Source organism: Lutjanus erythropterus, chromosome 21, assembly GCF_056507025.1.
Source record: "Lutjanus erythropterus isolate fLutEry1 chromosome 21, fLutEry1.hap2, whole genome shotgun sequence".
Lineage (NCBI taxonomy): Eukaryota > Metazoa > Chordata > Actinopteri > Lutjaniformes > Lutjanidae > Lutjanus > Lutjanus erythropterus.
In genome coordinates this window covers 32,635,059-32,659,390 of record NC_139337.1, presented here as the reverse complement: position 1 = coordinate 32,659,390, position 24,332 = coordinate 32,635,059, and the positions used below count along the sequence as shown (strand labels likewise).

Sequence of the window (24,332 nt, the reverse complement as noted above, 5' to 3'; positions counted from 1 at the left end):
ATGAAAACTTTGATTATGATCTTCACATGAAGAGAACACAATTTAAAAAATAATCTTCACCTTCATTCTCACTGTGTCTCTGCACCGAACAGATCGGCATGATGGGAAAGGAAAATACCCAGAATCCTCCTTCAACACGCAGAGATGAAAGTGATGTTTCTGAGTCGCCTGACAGCTCCGTCACACGGCAACACACCTCGTTTAATGAGTCATCATTAACACACTGTCTACCTGTGTGTGTGTGTGTGTGTGTGTGTGTGTGTGTGTGTGTTAGCAGCCGGGGTTAGCATCACGCTAACCCTCTGACAGGCTGCAAACAGGAAGGAAAAAGGAGGCTTTTACTTTGGAACGATTCATCTTCACAAACGCACACACTCTGACAAAATGCCGCTGATTCTCCTTTTTAAAGAGAAGACGGACTTTTTAATGAGGCTCACACACACACACACACACACACACACACACACACACACACACACACACACACACACACAGAGTCAGTAACGAGGTGAGCAGCTTTAATAAAACGTTTCCTCGTTTGACGATGGAGTCATTAAAATAAAAATGTGACAAACTGCAGCTTTGATCTGATGGAGACAGACAGACAGGTGGAGACAGAGAGACGGGTGGAGACAGAGAGGTGGAGACAGAGAGACGGCTGGAGACAGAGACAGGTGGAAACAGAGAGACGGGTGGAGACAGAGAGGTGGAAACAGAGAGACGAGTGAAGACAGAGAGGTGGAAACAGAGAGACGGGTGGAGACACAGAGACAGGTGGAAACAGAGAGACGGGTGGAGACAGAGAGGTGGAGACAGAGAGACGGCTGGAGACAGAGACAGGTGGAAACAGAGAGACGGTGGAGACAGAGAGGTGGAGACAGAGAGACGGCTGGAGACAGAGACAGGTGGAAACAGAGAGACGGGTGAAGACAGAGAGGTGGAGACAGAGAGACGAGTGGAAACAGAGAGACGGGTGAAGACACAGAGACAGGTGGAAACAGAGAGACGGGTGGAGACAGAGAGACGGGTGGAGACAGAGAGGTGGAGACAGAGAGACGAGTGGAAACAGAGAGACGGGTGAAGACACAGAGACAGGTGGAAACAGAGAGACGGGTGGATACAGAGAGACGGGTGGAGACAGAGAGACGAGTGGAGACAGAGAGACGGGTAAAGACACAGAGACAGGTGGAAACAGAGAGACGGGTGGAGACAGAGAGGTGGAGACAGAGAGACGAGTGGAGACAGAGAGACGGGTAAAGACACAGAGACAGGTGGAAACAGAGAGATGGGTGGAGACAGAGAGGTGGAGACACAGAGAGGTGGAGACGTTTTTAGCCAATCAGAGGACAGGACTCACGTTTGACTGTGAGGTCAGCATAGGAGGACACGCCCACCCCTCGCTCTGATTTGGCGATGCAGCGATAGCGTCCAGAGTCGCCTTTGGTCGTGTTCTCCACGTCGAAGCTCGCCACATAACGCCGAGAGTTCACCGGTTTGGTTTCCCTGACGACTGCCTGACGACCACCCATCCCCTGTTGATCAGAGAACACAGAACATCAGAGTACTACTACACACTGTACTACACAGTGTACTACAAACTATACTACACACTGTACTACACACGGTACTATAAACTGTACTACACACTGTACTACACACGGTACTACACACTGTACTACACACGGTACTACACACAGTACTACACACTGTACTACACACTGTACTACACACTGTACTACATACTGTACTACACAGTGTACTACACAGTGTTATGCAGAATACTACACACAGTGCAGCACTGACCATGTATTGATCATTTATTGATCACATATTGACCATGCATTGATCACGTATTGACCACATATTGACCATGTATTGATCATTTATTAACCATGTATTGACCATGTATTGATCACGTATTGACCATGTATTGATCACGTATTGACCATGTATTGACTGGCTGGTTACCTGTAAGAAGAGCAGCAGGTTGTTCTGTGGTCGTCCGTTGACGGTGCAGTGAAATGTTGCCGTCTGTCCTGCGTTCACCTCCACGCCTTTGATGTGTAGGAAGTGAGGCGTGCTCACTGAGGACACACACACACACACACACAGGACAGAGGTCACACACCGATGACATCATCATCACCTGACTGATGAAATCACAGTAACCTTTTCCCCTGATCTCTTGAGCCAGGCAGCGAAAAAAATCAATGAGCCAATCAGAAAATGGATGCAGTGTGTGTGTGTGTGTGTGTGTGTGTGTGTGTGTGTGTGTGTGTGTGTGTGTGTTTGTGTTTTCAATCAGTTTATTGGACAGTGTCGAGGTAAAAACACAAACAGTTCATGTCAAGGATGTTGTTGTTGTGTGTGTGTGTGTGTGTGTGTGTGTGTGTGTGTGTGTGTGTGTGTGTGTGTGTGTGTGTTCATATAACAAAACAACATCAAAAATGCGAGTCTTCAGACGGGCAGGTAGATAAACAGATGAATGGATCAAAGTCCATGCTAATCAATTTATATTTTAATGAGCTCCCCTGTCTCCACACACACACACACACACACACACACACACACACACACACACACACACACACACACACTGACCTTGATTCTACGATGCCAACTCAACTTTTAACATCGTTATGCAATTATGCAGCCAAACCTCGTTAACCAATTAGGAGCCTGTTCTACAAGGGGGCAGGGCCTCAGTGTGTGTGTGTGTGTGTGTGTGTGTGTGTGTGTGTGTGTGTGTGTGTGTGTGTGTGTGTGTGTACTTACTGCACTGGTGTCCCTGTAGTGTGATGTCCTTGATGGCCAGAACTCCTCTCTGACCAGTGCTGACCGCCTCGAACACCACCTGACACACAGATCAATATCTGATCATCATCATGATTATTGTTAGTATTGATCACAGTACTAACAGTAGTAGTATTCACAGTAATACTATGACAGGAGTATTGTTATTATCATTGGTTCCTGAAGGCAATGATGAGTCTAAACATGGTTTTATATCAAGTTAAGACGCTGTGTGTAAATGCACACAGTCTTTTATTGTTTATATTGTGTAAAGTGTCATTAGGGATCAATTATAGATCAAATATAGTTAAAAATAATAATACATTAAATTAAAAAAATAAAATAACTCCTGTGATGGTTTGAAAGTCTGATATCCTGTTAAGTGTTCCAGATGTAAAGCAGTTTTCTCTCAGCTGTCATGTTGTTACTGATTTTATTTAATGACTTCACTTTCGTGTGTGTGTGTGTGTGTGTGTGTGTGTGTGTGTGTGTGTGTGTGTGTACATTCCACAGTCTTATCGCCACGGAAACCAGTGGCACACACTTCCTGTTGGCGCCCAGAAACAGGAAGTTCTCCTCCCTCCATCCATCAGTCTGTCCTCCTCCTGGTTTCATTCTCCTGTTTTTTTGTCTCTCCTTCCTCTCAGCTCTGACTCCTCTTCCCTTCATTCTTCTTCTCTCCTTCCTGCTCCATCACTCATTTCCTGTTTCACTGCTCTGTCATTTTGTCTTTCTTAAAATTCTGTCCTCCTTTATTGTTCTTTTGTTTTCCTTGTTTTTTATTCTTCCTTCTTTCTCTCTGTCTTCATCAGTTTTTCTTTTCACATCCCTATTTCTTTCTTTCTTTCTTTCTTTCTTTCTTTCTTTCTTTCTTTCTTCTCTTTGAGTTCTTGATCTGTCCTTTCTTCCATCTTTCTTTGTTCTATTACTGTGTTCTTTCTTTCTTTCCTTTCTTCCATCTATCCATCGTTGTTTCCTTCTTTACTTCCCTGTTTGGGGTCACTATATCCCTCCTTCTTTCTCTCTTGTTAACTCTAACGAGGTGAATCTGTCGTTGCCGTGGTGATGCAGCTAATTAGTGATGCCTGCTGTGATAATAAGAAGAGTGTAATTACAGCAACCTCTAACACCAGTGTGTGTGTGTATGTGTGTGTGTGTGTGTTACCTGGTAGTAATTAGGCCAGAAGGTGGACACAGCTAGCTCCACCCCTTTCCAGATGTGGTAGGCGGGGCCTGACGAGTTAAAGACTGGAACTCCCAGAGGGCTGTTGTTTTCTACAGGAAACACAAACACTGTGAGCACAACTCAGCCACCTGCCCACACACACCTGAGAGCTCTGCTCACACACACCTGAGAGCTCCGCCCACACACACCTGAGAGCTCCGCTCATACAGACATACAGCCGTTACTGTGTTGTAGTACTCAGGTTTAGTACTGTAGTACCACGGTGCAGTACTTGTACCTTTGATGTAGACGTTGAGTGTGGCGGGTGAGGCGCCCTCGCGGCCTCCCGCCTGGTAGAACAGGAAGCTGACGCAGTGTGTGTCGTTCTCTTTGAGCGGTGGCAGCAGCAGCTGAGCGCGCTGACCACCATAACGACCTGATGTGTTCACAAACAGGAAGGAGGAACCTGCAAACAGGAAGTGACACCTCATGAGCAAACACACAAAATAAAAATCTTCCAAGTACACAGTGACAGAGTCAAGTCTACAAAATAAAAGCATGTGGTCATAAAGTCTGCAGAAAGATAAGAAGGTAACAAACAGCAGGTAGTTAAAAAATTTAAAATTATGTAACTGCAAGAGATGTTGATGTTTACACAAAAAACACAGAAGTATTTTATACTTCAGAATCATGATTATTTTATACTCATATTGGCTGTTAAGAACCCAGATATCAACATTAAAAACGCTTAAGAACCCAACCATAAGTGCTAATTTTATATGCTAATGTATGTACAGGTTGTGAAAATACAGGAACCCACGTAAAGTTCTGCACGTATTGATGTATGAACAGCGTTTGTCACATAGATGAAAAATAGAAAAAGAAGAAAAGTATGTGTGAATGCTGCTGTAACCTTGTCAGAATAAAAGTCTGCTTTTTAAAAATAAAAGTATGAATGTTTCTAGACTTCAGAATAAAAGCATGTCATGTTTGTGAAGCAGCAGCAATTACAAAACAACATCAAGTGACATCAGCATGACAGATGTCAAAATAAAAGCACACATAAGAGCCAACAGATGTGTGATAGACTTCATAATAAAAGCATGTAAATAATCATCATCAGATTTTTTTTTTTTTTGTGAATCAAAATCAATAAAGTAAAACATAACTCATAATACAGTGAAAAACTTCTGTAAATGTACTCTCTAAAAATATTATGGATTAAAAGATTTCAAAATAAAAGAAGAAAAATGAGAGATTTAATAAGAAAATTCCCTGACTTCAGAATAAAAGCCTGAGTTCAGCCAACACCCAGTGTGACATCAGACCAGTTTGTCAAAATAAAAGCACACATAAGGTTTTCAGATGGGAGTTTCAGACTTCAAAATAAAAGGAGCAAAAACAACAATAAAAAGATAAAAGCATCATGTGGGCGGAGCAACAGCGTTTTGATGATCAATAAAAAGGAAGTCTACTTGTGACAGGAAAAGATAAGAAAATAAAGGACGCTCTTATTATGTTACAGTGACAAATCCATAATTCATCAAAAATAAACTCTGTGTGTGTGTGTGTGCGTGTGTGTGTGTGTGTGTGTGAGTGTGTGAGTGTGTGTGTGAGTGTGTGTGAGAGTGTGTGTGTGTGAGTGTGTGCGAGTGTGTGTGTGTGTGTGTGTGAGTATGTGAGTGTGTGTGTGAGTGTGTGAGTGTGTGAGTGTGTGAGTGTGTGTGTGTGTGTGAGTGTGTGAGTGTGTGTGTGTGTGTGTGTGTGTGTGTGTGTGTGTGAGTGTGTGTGTGTGTGTGTGTGTGTGAGTGTGTGTGTGTGTGTGTGTGTGTGTGTGTGTGTGTGTGTGTGATGACTACAGCTGTTGATCAGTTGAGCTTCTCTGGATTCAGTTTTCTTTATGTCTCAGTTTCTGTAAAGTTTCTATGAAATTCAAATTACTCATCTTGTTTTTACTCTCTGTGTGTGTGTGTGTGTGTGTGTGTGTGTGTGTGTGTGTGTGGGTTGAAGGGCGTCTCCATGGTAACAGCAGCAGAGCAGTAACAGTAGAAGTATTCGGTGGTTGTACAGCTGTCAGTCACAGTGTTCAGACTGTTAATGACAACATATATTTAACAGTTTAACAGAACAAATTAAATTCTGTGTGTTGGTGGATATGATGTATATAAATACATGTATACACGTATACATACATATACACCTCCATACAAATACATAAATGCATACACACAGACACAATAAAGTAGCACAATTTAATTAACGTCATTTTAATTTATTTGAGCAGAATAATGTCCTCAGAATTAATAATACAATAACAGAATAATGTGCTGTCTGGAGTGTTCAGGTTATATTAAAGAAAAATAAATTCAAACATGTCAATAAGCAATAAAATCAATCAGCCAATCAGCTCCAGAGCTAGTCGGTGATGTTTCTCATTGAAACAGGAAATTGCTCTAACTTGAGTATAAATGGTCCAATCTGTGTCAGATATGACACGTCTGATAAAAGTCTGAACACGTCTACATGATGATATTCAGTCATCGCCACAGCGCCACCTGCTGGTAACAGGAAATGACATGTTATACTGTGATGTGCTGCTCCCAGCAGGTTGACCAGATCACACTCAGATGTGGCCTGAAGACTGACAATGCTGTAATGTGACTGCGGCGTTGCCCTGACAACACAGCGAAGTCCGATGTTACGCCCCGACACAGGAAGTTGTTGAAACTCCCTGAACACACCCGCAGCTACGGCTCAGTAGTGCGATGTACGAAAAAAGCTCCTGCAGCCAAAACTCAAAAGGCAGTCGGCCATTTTGAATTTACTGCGCTGTTTGTGCTCATTTTTGGTCATTTCCAGGCATCGTATTTCAACAAACTCCTCCAAGTTTTCGCCAAACGGCGTCGTCGTGGCGTTGCACTGAATTTTAATGTTTCACCAAAATAACAGGAAGTTGTTGAGTGCACATTGTCCAGACTTCACGTTTGATCGGAGTCCTGGCCTGAACACATCTACATGGCAATCAGGAGTAACAACCACAGCGCCACCTACTGACAACAGGAAGTAAGCTCACAGTGTGGTCGACACACATCAGTATGAACTCCACATATTATCCTGAGCTGAAACAGGATTTCAAACATGGAGGTTCACGATCACTTAAAAAAAAAGTCATACTGTGATGATTTTGACTGAAATTGCGACGTGTGATACGATTATTGGATGATCAGTTTTCTGTCACGGTTCTCATGTTCACTGTTTTATTGAGGTCTGAAGCAAACAAACTGAAGAAAAAATGTTTTCTTTTATCAGGAGAACAAGATTTTCAGCCAGATCATCTGTACAGTGAATCATTATAAAGCTGTTTTCTCATATTTTTGAAATATTGCTTTTTTATTGTAATGACTCTTGCAGCCTGATTCAAAGTGAGGCAGCTGCTCATCACTTAGTGGCCAGTTTAGAGGAGGGAGACGTCAGCTGTCAAAGGTCGTATGAAACAGAGCAGTTGGAATATGACATATCGTCATATAACATCCATGATGAAGACGATGAAGGAATTTAATATGGAACTTATTGATCTGTAACTTTGAAGGAATTTAATAAAAGGCATTAAATGTATTTTTATCACTATATTGATGTTTGATTCCAGATAGAAACATGGCGTCTTCACTCAGAGACTGATCTTACAGACGAGGACAGACGACTGATAGAGAGCTGAACGTTATGATGTCACAGTGAAGTCGACCTCTGACCTTTAGGATATATCGTTATATCGTTAGATATTTGTTTGTAATTTTGTCATGATTTGGGTGTGAATTCTTGAGTTATGGCCAAAAATGTGTTTAGTGAGGTCACTGTGACCTTTGACCTTTGACCACCACAATCAGTTCATCTGTGAGTCCAGGTGAACATTTGTACCAAGAAAATTCATGTTCATATGAACGTGACGACCTGAAAACACAAAGTCGCGGCTGTCAGCGATGTGAAGCCATAAAAAAGCTTTTTCAACATTTTTCCAGAATTGTGATTCGCTGAGGTCCTTCAGCGAACAGTCAAGGAAACATGAGACTGATCAGTCCAGAAGTATTTGAGACGAGCTACAGACGAGCCGCAGGTCTGTTGATCGCGCTCACACAGAACCATCTTCATAAACGAATGTGAAACAGGCAAAAGAGAAGATGCAGACTGTGTTTCCTTGATCTCTGATGATACATCTTGCTCATTTTATAATTTAGGACAGTAAATATATCACAGATTTCTCTTTTCTCCTGCTGATTCACCTCCTGCAGTACCTTTACCTCCTGTCAGCTCTCCGGCGCCCCCCTGAGGACGCTCCAGTCTTTGTCCTGCCAGGGTTAAACTCTGCAGATGAAAATATTGTGACCGTCAGAACCAGACAGCGACATGTGAGTTTGTTTCTTTTGTCTCCTGATGAACAGAAACTGTGTCGACCTTCAGATGTAAAAACGGTGATTTCCTCCACGGAGATCAATTTAATCTGAGAGCAGAGTTTTCTTTTATTTCCAGGTTGTGTCAGCACAGTGTGTGTGTGTGTGTGTGTGTGTGTGTGTGTGTGTGTGTGTGTGTCAGCAGATCAATGGTCCTTGAGGAGAATCGATTAGAAAAACAAGAGTTTTAATCATGGCAGAGAGAGGAGGAGTAGGAAGAAGAAGAAGAGAGATAAATGAGGGGAAATGAGGAGGAGAGGATGTGAGTGAGAACAAAAGACCCTGATGAGCTCCAACAGATTCTCATGTAAATATGAGCGCGAGCCGTTCAGCGACACGTTCCTGATGAACGTTTGTTTCACGTTTCCTCTCAGTTCTCCTCAAGTTTGATGAGGTGACGTCATCTGATCACCAACGAATCCTTTGAACTTCAGTGAACTGAGTCGGGTTTTGGACAGAGGTGATTTGAATCTGACGATTTTAAGATCACAGACCGATTGGATTCAAACATTTGTTTCAGCACTGACACCTCTGACATTTCTAGACTATTGTTTAAGCCAAGACCACCAAAACCAAGACTGAGACCAGACCAAGACCAAGACCAGACCAAGACCAGATCACTGTGGCATTTCCTGTGGAACAAGTCTTCCTCTGTCAGTTTTAGCAGCTTCAACACATTTTCTGTGGTTTAGAAATCCTGAAATCATAATTCTGATCGATTTTCAATATGATATTGATATTGTGAGAACTCCAGTCTTCGACAACAGTGAGAACATCAAAGAGACAAGGTTTGTGTCTTTGGCGTCATCACGTTGTCCACTCTTGATGACACTGTTGCGTTACATTACGTTGCGTTGCGTTACGTTGCGTTGCGTTGCGTTACGTTGCGTTGCGTTGCGTTACGTTGCGTTGCGTTGCGTTGCGTTGCGTTGCGTTGCGTTGCGTTGCGTTACGTTGCGTTGCGTTGCGTTGCGTTGCGTTGCGTTACGTTGTGTTGCGTTGCAGGAGATATTGAAGGGAAAGAGAAACATCACAGTCGACATAAATACCAATATAAACACTGGGCAAATATTTATTTTACAGATGAAACTATCAAAAAGAGCAAACTCATTTCTTTTTATTTCTTTGAACTTCTTTTTTATTCCTACTTATTTTATTTTTATTGTTTTTATTATTTCATGTCTTTGTCTTCTGTTCATTCTTGTGTGTCACTGAACGTCAGTCAGTGTTTCTGTGTTCAGACGTTGTTCCAGGTCATGTTTCCGTGGATTGTCCCGACTGGTTTGGTCATGTCTCAGTGTGTATGTGTGAAAATACGTGTGTGTGTGTGTGTGTGTGTGTGTGTGTGTGTGTGTGTGTGTGTGTGTGCCAGCTGTTTCCTTAGCAACCGAGGAATGTTCTCGAGCAAACAAGCCGGAGAGGTCGAGCTGAACATGTGAGTGAATTTTCAGCAGTGAACAGATTTACTCTTTAAATACCTGGAAAGATCAACCTGAAACATGAAGAACGATCCTGAAACATCTGGAAGAACCGTGGAGAACCCTGTTCCCAGCTGTTTGGTGGTTTATTTAGTAGAAATAATCACTTTAATCACTTCAAAACCTTCAAGTTCACTGAAAATAGAAAACAATTAAAATGATGATGATGTGATATTTGTCTGCAGCTCTACAGAACCTCATTAGAACGATGTTTTCTCACGTTTCCTACTTTCTGGTTCTGGATATTAAAACTTTGCTTTATTGTGATTTTACTGTGATGAACTGTGCAGCTCTAGTACTTAATAAACGCGCCCTGAAGGTGGAGCAGAAGATACAATGTTTGTTAAAGTCAAAATGTGTCCTTGAACTTTGAACTGAATGAATGTGGTGAGACAGAGACATCTGTCCTGCATCTGTCCTGCGTCTGTCCTGCATCTGTCCTGCGTCTGTCCTGCGTCTGTCCTGCATCTGTCCTGCACCTGTCCTGCACCTGTCCTGCGTCTGTCCTGCGTCTGTCCTGCGTCTGTCCTGCGTCTGTCTTGCGTCTGTCCTGCGTCTGTCCTGCGTCTGTCCTGCACATCTCATTCTACACACTTTAAAAACATCTTTGTTTGATGCACATTTCCTGCTTTCTTTCCTCTCTGACAGGAAACTGAATATCTTTGAGTTGTGGACAAAATGAGACATTTGAGGACGTCATCTTGGACTTTGATCAACATTTTATGAACCAAACAACTAATTGATTAGCAGGAAGTTATTGCCAGATTGATCACAAGTTGAAAAATAGGTCCAAACGTGAAAACAGGTAGAGCGCACGGTCCACCTGTTTTCACGTTTGGACCTATATTTTAATTGACAAGATTGTGACAGGATCAATTGATTGATTTTCATTATTTTCTGAGATTTTATGGACAAAACTACTTATTGATTAATTAAGAAAATAATTATTAGATGAGGTTGTACGTCCATGTTTGGACCAATTTTTAAATCAGTTTTATTCTAAGTATCGTCAGATTGATCACTGGCTCAGGTTCTGTCTTCTCTTCTCTGACTGGTTTCACTGGAGACAATCATGTAAATTTACCTTAACGAGAGTCAATGATCGGTTTGCAGATCAATAATCAATTGGTGGAAAAAGAGACAGAGACAGAGAGACGGTGTGAGCAGAAAGAAAAAGTCAGAAAACAAGAAAAACAAACCGCTGATCTCGATCGTGTCTCTGCGTTTCTCTCTCTTGTTAACCTCCCGCCCCCCTCTCACCTGTCGGCCAATCACAGACGACCCCTGCCATCTCTAAACCAATCACATCAGACTCAGCTCACACACACACACATAGACACACATGGACACACACAGATGGAGGGGGGTAATTCTATTACCAGAGATATATTGAAACGTGAGGAGAGGCAGCTGCAGCGTATTGAGAAGATTTACACAAATAACACACACACCAGCAGGAAGTGTGTGTGTGTGTGTGTGTGTGTGTGTGTGTGTGTGTGTGTGTGTGTGTGTGTGTGTGTGTGTGTTTCCTATCTTCCTGCAGTGACTTCAGGATTTGACTGAGAGTTAAAATGTCTGAAAACACAAACTATTACACAGGTGACATGTTTAAAGGTGCATTCCCACAGTTCTGTTGTTGTTTGTTCACCACTGGTCACACTGGTTTTAACTGGGTAGAAAACATTAATTTAAACATTAATAATGTCGGAATTCAGGTATTTCAATTAATTTTAATTATGAAGACAGATACCAATTAATGAATGGATTCTAATACAGTGTGTTAACACATGTATTGATTAATAAATTAATGTCATTTTGAGATATAAATTAAGGAATGTTTTCATGTTATTTGGTTCATTTTAATTTTCCGTCAGTAGTTTGCAGTATGGACATGATGATGATGCTTGTTGTTGTTAAATACCAGCAGATATATTTCTATATTATAACTCATTCATTTATGATTTACTCCTCCTGTCATCAACCCACCAGAACCTGAAGGAACCTCATTTACATGGAAACTAATTTAACACAATTTATGTCAAAAACATCAGAGTCGTAACCTGCAGAACTTTCTTGGTAATCATCATTATAGTACAGACAGAACACTGTGCGTCTACGTCGTCTCTGCTTATGACGACCTGTGTTTATGTGTGTTGGTCATGGTGTCCTCTGTAATTATGACAGGACAAATATAAGAGTGATGTGTATGGACGACACCAAAAGTCAACGAGGAGTTAATTCAAGTTTTATTTAAAGTCACCTGAGTATCATTACGTACATGACTTACATCACAACATGATGTTCTTATGAGACAAACAGTCTCCTCTAAACCTGTCCAAACTGACCATGTTGAACTCAATAATAATCCCTCTGCTTTCGGTCTCTGTGCTAAGCTAGGCTAACAGTTTCCCTCTGCTTCCGGTCTCTGTGCTAAGCTAGGCTAACAGTTTCACTCTGCTTTCGGTCTCTGTGCTAAGCTAGGCTAACAGTTTCCCTCTGCTTCCGGTCTCTGTGCTAAGCTAGGCTAACATTTTCCCTCTGCTTCCGGTCTCTGTGCTAAGCTAGGCTAACTCTAACCCTGGAGCTATCAGTGTACACAGACATGAGACTGATATCAATCTGGTGCTGCTGAAACACAGAACAAGAGGATTTAACTAAATGTCACAGTGTTTAGATTGACCAACCAGCCAATAGGGAACCAGCATGTCAGTATGACCTCTCCTCTGATTGGCTGGACTCAAGTCACAGTCGCTCTGTGTGTTTAAACTCCCTGAATGAGGCTTTAATTGGTTTTGGCAGGACGCTGATAGTGGCTTTATACTGGACACACACACACATACACACACACACACACACACACACACACACACACACACACTCACACACACACACATACACACACACACACACACACACACACACACACACACACACACACACACACACACACACGCTCTGAGCCGTGTCATGTTCAAAGGCTGCATGAATCTCCTGCATGCCGACACGCTGATAAACCCTTTAACACACTAATTAACCCACACACACACACACACACACACACACACACACACACAGATACTACACGTATACACACAATAAACACACACACTCTGTTTGTCAGATAAATAATAGAAAACTAAAACTTCAAATACACACACACTGACTCGTTCACTTTTAAACACTGTTTACCTGTTGGCTGCAGCTGTGTGTGTGTGTGTGTGTGTGTGTGTGTGTGTGTGTGTGTGTGTGTGTGTGTGTGTGTGTAATCTGTTTTCAGTTTGAAGAGGCAGTCTGTGTGTGTTTTTGTGTGTTTTGTTTACAGCAGTTTGTACTTTCTAACACACACACACACACACACACACACACACAGAAAAGTGGTTTTGACCTCCAGGTCTCTTTAACACAGAAAGGCATTGTGGGAGTTATCACACAACAGACAGACACAGAGTGAGAGGGAGAGAGAGAGAGAGAGAGAGAGAGAGAGAGAGTGTTGTATTTATATTTGCCTTCAAGCTTTCTCTCTGTGTGTTTGTGTGTGTGTGTGTGTGTGTGTGTGTGTGTGTGTGTGTGTGTGTGTGTGTGTGTGTGTGTGTGTGTGTGTTTACTGTGTACAGCTGGCAGTGAGCTGATAACAGCCCTATTAGAAATATTAATATACCCTGAACCCCACAGAGACACACACACACACACACACACACACACACACACACACACACACACACACACCAAAGGCATCTGTGTGTGTGTACATGTGTGTATGTGTGTGTGCGTTCCCTCTGGTCATCCCTGATTGGAGCAAATCAATTAAGAGGCTGAGACCGTGGTGTTTCATTGGCCGACAGCTGTGACTGACAGGCGGGTGTTCTGCTGGCCTGAGGAACACAATGCCTGAAAAACATACAGGAACCACTGCAAGAGAACCGTCAAAGACCAGAGAACAGAACAGAAACAGAACCACATGACCCCAAGGAAAGAACTTTAGTAGAAGCAGCTGTCTGCAGGAAAAGAACATGAATAGAATGTGTGTCTGTCGTTGTTGATGAGTGTTCATATGTGTTCTGCAGTAAGGTTCTATGGGGAACAGTGCAGCTGTAGATCCTCAGTTAAACACCTGAACATCATGTAGCTGTTGGCTAACTGTGACTCTGTGACTAAAGATATCCATGATGTCACGGCCTCTGACACTGATAGGACCGTCTGATGTTTATTTTTAACTCACACACTGACCAATCACCTTCGAGCTCTTCTGACTCAACAAACCAACAGAAAGAACAAGGCTGCTCTGGAACATTTGATTAGAACAAGAACAATATGATGGAATTATGAATGATAATAATATGACGGTGGTGGTAATATGAGTGGCCAATTAAAGCAGAAAAAAACTGATCAATACTGAACTGATCAATATTGACATAAAACTGAGGAATACTGAGGTAAAGCTGAGGAATACTGAGGTAAAAATGAGGAATACTGCAGAGTCCTGAGGTAATACTCAGGACTCACCTCCTTGTTTTGAAGCTGTCTGCAGTAACAAACTGCTAACAAGTCGCTAAGTCAGAGAAACAAATCAGTGAGAGGAAAATATTCTGTGTGTGTGTGTGTGTGTGTGTGTGTGTGTGTGTGTGTGTGTGTGTGTGTGTGTGTGTGGCAGTAAAGGGTATTAAGAGAAGATTACTGTTGTTCACACTGACAGCAGAGAGAGAGAGCAGCGCTACATGGTTCAGATTAGATTGAACTTGTACCATTTATAAGAACATTAAATGGAGCCTGCAATCACTGGTCAATCGATGCCTCGCTGCTGCTCAGTGTGTGTGTGTGTGTGTGTGTGTGTGTGTGTGTGTGTGTGTGTGTGTGTGTGGCTGCAGCATTAAACCAGACGAGTTACAGTGGAGAACAGCGGCTGTATTGAGGTTTTATTTTCCTCCTGCTTCCTCAGAGTGAGAATGTGCAGAAGTACCATTTAAAAAGCGTCTATTTTAAAACAAATGTTATAAAGCTTTATGTCAGGGCAGATGCATGTCGTAAAAGCCTGTCGGTGCCTCCTACAGGCTGACCTGTTCATGAGCCTGCCGTTTACTGAGCGAGGCGTGTTTGTTTTGTGCAAGTCGAAAATGTTAGATATTAAATGACATTTCAGCTGAGACAGAGACACAGGAAGTTCAGCCTGCCAGTCAGGACCATGGGTATTGTAGTAGATGAAATAATCTGTAGTCCAATCAGTTTATCTTTTTCTGTTCAAGTGGACATGAACTTTCGCTTTCAGACATATATTTTACTTTCCGGAGAAATGTGTAGTTTAGTATAAATACAGAGACAGCAGGAGCAGAGACAAGTTAGCATGTTAGCTCCTCTGGTTCCTTCATCAACAAGTCAGTGTTTTTGGTTTGATGTCTGAAATAAAATCACGACATGAGGACATTTTATTCCACAACATACAATACTACAACAAATACAACTAACTTTAGCATAAATACCTGACGACTGCATAAAAAACTTCTATTAGCATAAAAATGTGATACTCACATGAAAAACTTAGCATTAGCAACCTAACTTCAGCATAGAAAAGCTAACAAGAAGCTAATGTTTGTACAAAAACCTGAAATAAGATCTGACGTTCACACACACACACACACACACAGATAGAGTATCAGCAGCTGCCTGCAGATCTTAAATTGCTGTTGGAGTTGTGCCGCCATCTCACACACACACACACACACACACACACACACACACACACACACACTGTGTGGAGGGTTAGTTAGATTTAATGTCCTGCCTCGCCCTGCTCACTGCTCCACACATCAGCCAGGAGGAGATCGACCAGAGAGGAGGCGCACACTGTGTGTGTGTGTGTGTGTGTGTGTGTGTGTGTGTGTGTGTGTGTGTGTGTGTGTGTGTGTGTGTTTGCTCTCTGATTGCCTGGATTGGCTGCAATTAGTCACACACACCTCCTCTTTATTGACAAAAGAGCAGGTGACAAACTACTCCTTCTCTTCCTCTTCTCCTCCCTTCCCCTCTCCTCTTCTTCCCTCTCCTCCTCTCCCTCTGCTCCTCAACCTCTCTGTCTCCTCCTCTTCTCCTCTTTCTCTCCCCCTCTACTCCTCTGCTCTCCTCTTCCTCCTCTTTCTCTCCCCCTCTCCTCCTCTTCTCCTCCCCCTCTCCTCCTCTTCTCCTCTTTCTCTCCCCCTCTCCTCCTCTTCCTCCTCTTCTCCTCCCCCTCTTCTCCTCTTCCTCCTCTTCTCCTCCTCTCTTCCCCCTCTCCTCCTCTTCTCCCCTTTCTCTCCCCCTCTCCTCCTCTGCTCTCCTATTCTCCTCCCCCTCTCCTCCTTTGCTCTCCTCTTCTCCTCCTCCTCTCCCCCTCCTCTCCCCCTCTGCTCTCTTACTCCTCCTCCTGGTCCTCCTCCTTTTCCTCTCCTCCTCTGCTCTCTTCTTCCTCCTCTTCTCCTCTTTCTCTCCCCCTCTCCTCCTCCTCTCCCCTTCTGCTCTCCTCTTCTCCTCCTCCTCTCCCCCTCTGCTCTCTTACTCCTCCTCCTGGTCCTCCTCCTTTTCCTCTCCTCCTCTGCTCTCCTCTTCCTCCTCTTCTCCTCTTCTCTTCCCCCTCTCCTCCTCTGCTCTACTCTTCTCCTCTTCTCTTCCCCCTCTCCTCCTCTCCCTCTGCTCCTCAACCTCTCTGTCTCCTCCTCCTCTCCTCCTCCTCTCCCCCTCTGCTCTCTTACTCCTCCTCCTGGTCCTCCTCCTTTTCCTCTCCTCCTCTGCTCTCCTCTTCTCCTCCCCCTCTCCTCCCCCTCTCCTCCTCCTCTCCTCCTCCTCTCCTCTTCTCCTCCCCCTCTCCTCCCCCTCTCCTCCTCCTCTCCTCCTCTGCTCTCCTCTTCTCCTCCCCCTCTCCTCCTCCTCTCCTCCTCCTCTCCCCCTCTGCTCTCTTACTCCTCCTCCTTTTCCTCTCCTCCTCTTCAATAAATCACATTAAACAGGACAGTAACCACCTCCTCTCTGTGTGTCCTCGCTCAGCCTGTCTCTCACGTGATTGGCTCAGTGATTTAAGAGCGCTGCATTCTCATTCGTCAGCGGTGTAACCTCTGCGAGCATGTGACAAACGGCTCTCTCTCTCACACACACACTCACGGTGGTGGCGGCGGCGGCGGCGTTATCTCCCAGGGTTCAGTGTTTCTGTCCGTCTATAACTCAGAGCACAAACTCTGGCAGCTCAATAGAAGATAAGACAAAAGCTGCAGCTCTCGTGCTGCCTTCAGGTACAAAGAGTCCCACTGAGACGCTGCATTCAAGGAACCATTCAATACTTCATTACAGGAACCTCATTTACTCTCTTTCTTTACAACAAGTGGACTCTGTCAGAGCGTAAAGATGTTTGTATCAAGAAAATATTCACATTTAAGAAGCTGAAAGCAGAGAAGTTTTGAATGACTCAAAGTGATTTATTGATTAATGAATCCTGCCACAATCTTTCATGTGATCGATACGTTTATTCACAGTTTCATTTTTTGTCAATGACCTTGTAGTGTTTTTAGGCGAACAAAAGGATCTTTGGTCAGTAACGTAATGTTGGTTCTTCATGGTTCTCTGCTGTCGTCTGATTGGTTCAAACAAAGTGAAGCGTGTTTACATCAGTGGATTCAGGAAATGAATTGATTCACACTTTTTAAATATCAGACTTCTTTATCTTTGGATTTGGGGGAAGGTATTAGTATTTCCAAGTCAAGTTCCAAGTGTTTTTATATTTTGTGAAGTTGAGTCTCAAGTCATCAAATTTATGATTCGACTCCAAGTCACGTGACTCAAATCGACTGCTCAGTGACACAACGTCACAGTTCTGGTTCAGACGCTCGGCAGCTGAAGGAGGTGGCGGAGACCAGAAACAGAGCAAAAAGAGAACGAGTACTGGACTGACGTTCATCAGGCGACACTCCACGTGGAGGATCGTGTTGCTCCATAACTGCTGGACGTGGAAATGAGAAACTGTTTGCTAATATGTTCTCATCGTGAACTTCAAAATATCTAAGTGTTGTGTTTTCAGTTTGTTCTGTTGCTACCAAGTGGACAAACTGATATGAGATAATATGTTTATATTGGTTCAACCAAATTGAAAGCATAAAGGACAAAGAATGGAACCCTGAGAACATCAGAGAACATGTCATTACTGACATCATCAATGGAACGATCATTTCAAGGCCATCAGATAAATGTAACAGATGTTTTTGACTCAGAGGGAAAGAGAATAAAGATCATCTGGTTTAAACTTCAAAGGACCCAAGCAGGTTCCCTGAGGAACACCTGTCCATGATCCTGAGTGTGCTCTCACGAGCTTCTAACTCTCAGAAAGACATGAAAAGACCTGGACAGACAGACAGGTGGTTGGACAGACAGACAGGTACCTGGAGGGATCCAGGGGTTGCTGGCCGGTCGGTCTCGGGTGTCTCCTTGCTCCCAGTCGAAGTCATCGTCTTTGGACTGCACCAGAGTACAGTCTGGAGACTGTCCAGAAAGACAAGCTGAAACACAGACAGACAGACAGACAGACAGACAGACAGGTGGTGAGTTATTCTGCTCCTGCTTTAGTTTTTAGAGAGACAAACAGTAAGAGAGAGAGAGACAGAGAGAGACAGAGAGAGAGAGTGTGGTGTGTCGGTTACTCCAGATGTTTCAGGGGAAAACAAAACAATCGAATATTGATATTTATACACAATTTCAACTTCTGGCTTTTAATAAACCCTCAATGTTCACAGACTAAACATGTAATTCAACAAAAGAGACCCTGAGCAGGTGGAGTCTGTGGTTACCAAGAGCAACACCTGACGATAAAACCTGAGCCAGTCAGTGACAAGAACAAGTGTCAGCTGCCCTGAACGCACCGCGGGCGCTCTGACAGCGTGTCTGCTGCGCTACGTTTCTATGAGGCATGTCATAATACCAGAAAGTTAGCAGTCTATATGAATACTAGTGAATTTCCATAATTCTTCAAACCTGATTTTATACCACTGTAAAAAAAACAAACAAGAAAACATTCAGCCGTTGCTGCTGTTTGTTGCCACCTGAAACAAAAACTCTGCTGACCTTCAGGACTAAAGTAAAATTTACTGAGTCTGACACGAATCACTGCCACGTTATCATGTGGAAAGAGACTTTGATTTTTCTCTCTCTCTCATTCTCTGGCTCATTTTCTCTTCTTATTTCAGCAGTTCATTTTTTACAGAGCAGTGGTTCTGTAGGTCTGTTCTGTGGTTTTTATCCCGGGGTTCAGCTGCACAGCAAACAAAAAGAACAGGACACAGTTTCTGTGCTGCTCTGAGCAGCGATCAGCTGAGCCGACAGAGCGCACTGGATGCGCTGCTGTGTGCGGCGCTGAGACGAAGGTGGAAGGACGACTGCTGCACGCAGTCTTTGTCATAAAATATATTTATGATTCCTCACGTAAATGTTCTCCCTGTGTGTTTTCATGCTGTGATGCACACTGACTGACAAAGAAAGAACACACATGCTCGACTAGAAGAACGTCAGTGGACTGATGGTTCTCATTGTTCTCCTGAGTCCATACGCAGACCTTATCAGCTGACTTTGACGGCTTGTGAAAACAGAAGTGTGCAGCATCACAGTTTGAATCAAAGGTCCACTGACGAAGACGACGGCCTGTTTGTTACGAGGATCACGGCTGAACTGGTTTTATTCTGTAGTTTCTTGTTGCAGCTTGTAAACATATAATGTTCTTCAGAGTGAGACAGTTCCAGTTCATTACCATTTCCCAGCATCCTCCCTGCTGGTTACACACACACACACACACACACTGATAATAGATGTAAACCCTCCTCTTCCTCTGAGACTCAAAGACGTCTAAATCCCTCCATTCACACACACACACACACACACACACACACACACACACACACATAGACTGTGTGTAAATATATATTGTGACATCAGGGGGTTTGACGCCTCGTCAGCCTCTTCAGTGTAATGACTCTGTGTGTGTGTGTCAGTGTGTGTGTGTGTGAAGCTGTCATCTCAAAGCTTTGACATTAAATAGCTGGAAGGCTCATTTTCTTTCTTTGTAACAGAAGGCACATTAAACACACACACACACACACACACACACACACACACACACACACACTGACACACACTCATCCCTCAGGACAGTGTTAGCTCATCAACAGATACGAGACACAATCTGTTTAATCTGCTTCTATGAATTTGCATCTATATAACAGAGCACACACTGACACACACACACACACACACACACACACACACACACACACTGACACACACACACACACACACACACACACACACACTTGCACTCTCTCAGAGGAAAACACACAGAAAGCAATCTCAGCCTCTTGATCGTCCAACACTCTGAACTGTAGAGAGAGATCGGTGTGTGTGTGTGTGTGTGTGTGTGTGTGTGTGTGTGTGTGTGTGTGTGTGTGTGTGCTGATACAAACAACATGATGTCTGTCTGTCTGTCTCCATTTGTCCAGCCCTCAGATCATCAGAGAAAGTAAAAGCAGACAGATTGTTGTCGGGGTCTTTTTCTTTTAAAGAACAGACAAATTCTTCTTTTTCTTTTTCAACTTAACAGGAAATGAGACTCAAACACACACATTTCTTTGTCACATACTGACTGTGTGTGTGTGTGTGTGTGTGTGTGTGTGTGTGTGTGTGTGTGTGTGTGTACACCAGCAGTAATTAATCATAATGTGCAGTTATTGATTGTCTCCAGTCTCCTGATCAATAAGTCCTCTCCTAAAAGTTGTAGCACTGTGAGCATCATTAACCCTTTAAACACTCAACACAACACACACTCACACTAATGACCTGTGTGTGTGTGTGTGTGTGTGTGTGTGTGTGTGAGACTGAAATCATTTCTTTTATGAAAAAATAACAAAAAACAATTAATGCTGAATGATTATTTTCATTATCGATCAATTTGTTGATCATTTTCTCCATTAATCAATTACTTGTTTGGTCCATGAAATGTTGATCAGTGTTTCTCATTTTGTCCTCAAAGATGTTTGAAAGCAGAAAATATTGACATGAAAGACTCAGAACTTTCACTGATAGTTTGAATATTTCTTTCAGGCCTGACAGTCGCTCATTATCACATTTTTATCATGAAATCATAACTGGATTAATTTGTGAGATTTCAAATATGTTGTTCTGTAATCACCACCAACTACATGAAAATGGTATCAGATGATTATCACACGATAAAACATGAAATTTGTGGGTAATTTCTCAGAGATTTCAAGCATCAATACTCATATCTGGGTTCTCTTATCTGCTTAAATGCATTTATACAGTTTGCTTGATTGCATGTTTATGTTTATTTTTATGTTTATTCATGACATCTCTGCACATTGAGCTGTTTCCTGTTTCATGAAGAGTAATCTGAACTGATTCTATATGAAATGATGTCATAAAAATACATTTTGAATTGAATTTAATAAAAACAAAAAACATCAAAAGAACAAAATATACAGATTATAGTATATCAACTCTGAATGAAGGAAAAGGATTAAATTTATATCAAACTAAAAAAATAAAAACAATCTGAATTCTTCTGTAGAAATAAAAAAACAGTCATCATTATTTGTGTTAATCTGTAATACACACACACACACACACACACACACACACACACACACACACACAAGCTGTTTGAGTTTGAACAAGCGGCTGTCTGCAAACAGGAAGTGAGCGTCATAATGAAATGTCTCACACACACATTCATTCATTACTGCCCTGCATGTCGGGGTGTGGCTGTTGCCGTGGTTACTGTGTGTCTGTGTGTGTGTGTGATGTTATTGAAGTGTTAACGCTGTGTGAGTCTGAATGCCGGTTGTGACCTTTGACCTCTAAGTGCTCAGACAGAGGGCGCACAAGTCGAGGCACGTCCGGCAGCATCGCCATGGAGACAAGCATTTCCTGCAGAGGTGGAGCTGTGAGATGCATGTGTGTGACAGCAAGCTCACACACACACACACACACACACACACACACACACACACACACAGAATAAAATTTGTTTCCACTTTGTGTTGTTGGACTTTTAATGACAGTTAAAGATCAAAGAAACAAAGTGTGAAGAATCCAGACAATAAAGACACGAGTGGAAGAAGAACCAGGAGGAACGTTTACTGCCACACTGACAGCTGACTGCTCTGTGTGTGACACGGCTCCTGAAAGCACCGACACTGCTCTTCTGACGGGACTAGAGCTGCACACTTCATCACGTTGGCCAAACGCAAAATCCAAATGGCAGAACAAAACGGTAGTTTTTTGAAAAAGGCAAAATGTGAGGAAACGTATCGTCACTAATCGTATCAGATATCCCAATTTTAGTCAAAATAATCACAATGTGACTCTTTTGCCACATCATGCAGCCTCAGACAGGATGCTTCAATAAAACATCGTCACTGTCGCCGTGGTGATAAAAATCCATATGGTCACAGCCATATTTATATATTTATGTGTAATATTAAATGAATCTAATCGAATAAATCAAGAAATTAGACAAAGAGGAGCTGAAAACATGTTTCAGACAGTGGAGGAAGTAGAAACCAGCTGAAGAAGAAGACGACTGATGTAGAGGAGGAAGAGGAGGAGGAAGGAGGAAGCAGAGAAAGTAGGAAGTAGAAGTTTTGCGTGGCGTCCGTGGAGACGTGATAACATTTAGCTGATGTGCTGGTGGGCCGGATTAGACCTCTGCTGCTGCCAATCCTGCTGCTCTGTCATCTATTAACAGCCAATCACACACACACACACACACACACACACACACACACACACACACACACACACACACACACACACACTGCTGGCAGAATGCCTGGGTGGAGCTGCACTCATCTTCTTTTACCAACTCTTCCTCTCTTTTCATCTCTCTTTCTTCCCTCCTCTCTCTCTCTCTCTCTCTCTCTCTCTCTGCCTGTGTTTCTAATGCTCGTTCACCCTCCCTCCTCTCTGAAGTATGTAAGTCTGAATGAAACCATCTGGTCCTGATTAGGAAAATGACTCTCCTCCTCTTTCTGTGGTTTTCTCTGTAATACTCGTCCTGCTGCTCCGTCTCTCTCTGAATCCTTCTCTCTGTACCAACATCACAGTTACAATAAAGTTTATTCAAACGTCCTGAACACACACACACGCAGTCTGAGCTGTCGTCGATTAAAGACTCCTGTCAGTTTAGACGAAGGTGTTGTCAGTGTATTTGTGTTTTTATTGGCTGCTGATGTCTCTCGCGCACACAGAGTCTTGTTGTTCAGTACGACCCGACGCTGGGTGACCAGGAGAATGTTAACGACGCCACGAGAGATCGCATGAAGCTGCGCTGATTTCAGCTTCACTGACCAGCTGAGTCATGTTTCACACGTGTGTGTCAGCAAAAAAGCAGCCACACTGACTTCATGAAGGAGGTGGAAACCGAAGAAACGGGATGAAAAATGATGTGGATGAAGACGGCAGGAGTCGACGCTGAAGAATCAAGATGGAGGAGAAACAGAAAGAAGAAGTTGTAAAATGTTTTAGAGCAGTCAGTGATGATGACCTGAGGAACAGACAGAAACCTTTCTCATCAGGTCTTTCTTTAGTCAAATCAGATTTATCCATCCTGTACTATGATTTAATGATTTCTCTTTTTTACAGTGCAGGGGGAAACAATAAACTCCCCTGTCAGGAGTGTGTTTTACCAGCTAGACTCAAATTTTCATGTCTGTCTTTGTTTTTTTGTCATCAGTGATGTGAAAACATCAGATTCTCTCTCAGTGACAGAAAGTTAAAGTGTGTGTTCTCCTGTAGTTCAGTTATAAATCAGCGCACCGCAGAGCGCCTCTCCAGCATCACCTGCGCTTCACGCTCTGCGCTCCATTACGCCGTGAAGTAAGGATTTATTTGGACCAAACCAGAGCTGGTGATTGTTGGACAGTGGAAAGACGAACCAAGATGTTTTTGTTGAGTTTTATTTATTTTCTGTAAAGGTTAAAAGAAGCTGATGATGATGATGAAGGATTCTGGTCAGTTTGTTGAGATCAATAAATCAGCTGTTTCTGGTTAAACCAAACGTCTCTTCCTCTTTAAAAAAATCTCTCTGACTGTAGTGATCCTTTCCATAATGATGTCAGACACTAACAAGAACGATCTGAGCCTGTCAGAGACAAAAACAGTAGTAGATTTTTTAATAAGTGCACCAGTTAATATAAAATTATATTTATGATTTTATTCCTCGTGTAAATGTTCTCCCTGTGTGTTTTTGTAGCTTCTGTCTGTTTTGTCTTGTGATGCTCACTGACTGACAGAATTTCAGTCGACCAATGATTCAAATCATTGACTATCAGACAGCAGCACTAACTCTTACTGTCTCTATCGTAGCCTGAGCATCAGGGACAGAGACATGTTGTTAAAGTAGGGTGTCCTCAGATCTCCTTGACCAGCACAAGATGT

The 24,332-nt window shown here is 42.9% G+C and overlaps 1 protein-coding gene across 4 annotated transcripts in view; it reads right to left on the bottom strand.

Moving 5' to 3' along the window:
• LOC146307941 (receptor-type tyrosine-protein phosphatase mu-like) overlaps positions 1 to 24,332 on the bottom strand; it is a 131,292-nt gene that overhangs the window by 83,944 nt on the left and 23,016 nt on the right. For all 4 annotated transcript variants that reach the window (XM_084747300.1, XM_084747301.1, XM_084747302.1 and 1 more), the window contains exons 2-7: positions 18,272 to 18,388; positions 4,257 to 4,424; positions 3,959 to 4,068; positions 2,776 to 2,854; positions 1,969 to 2,084; positions 1,358 to 1,532 (exon numbers count right to left, since the gene is read on the bottom strand). In XM_084747300.1, the coding sequence (XP_084603426.1) occupies positions 1,358 to 1,532; positions 1,969 to 2,084; positions 2,776 to 2,854; positions 3,959 to 4,068; positions 4,257 to 4,424; positions 18,272 to 18,388 (765 nt within the window). The remainder of the gene's footprint in view (positions 1 to 1,357; positions 1,533 to 1,968; positions 2,085 to 2,775; positions 2,855 to 3,958; positions 4,069 to 4,256; positions 4,425 to 18,271; positions 18,389 to 24,332) is intronic.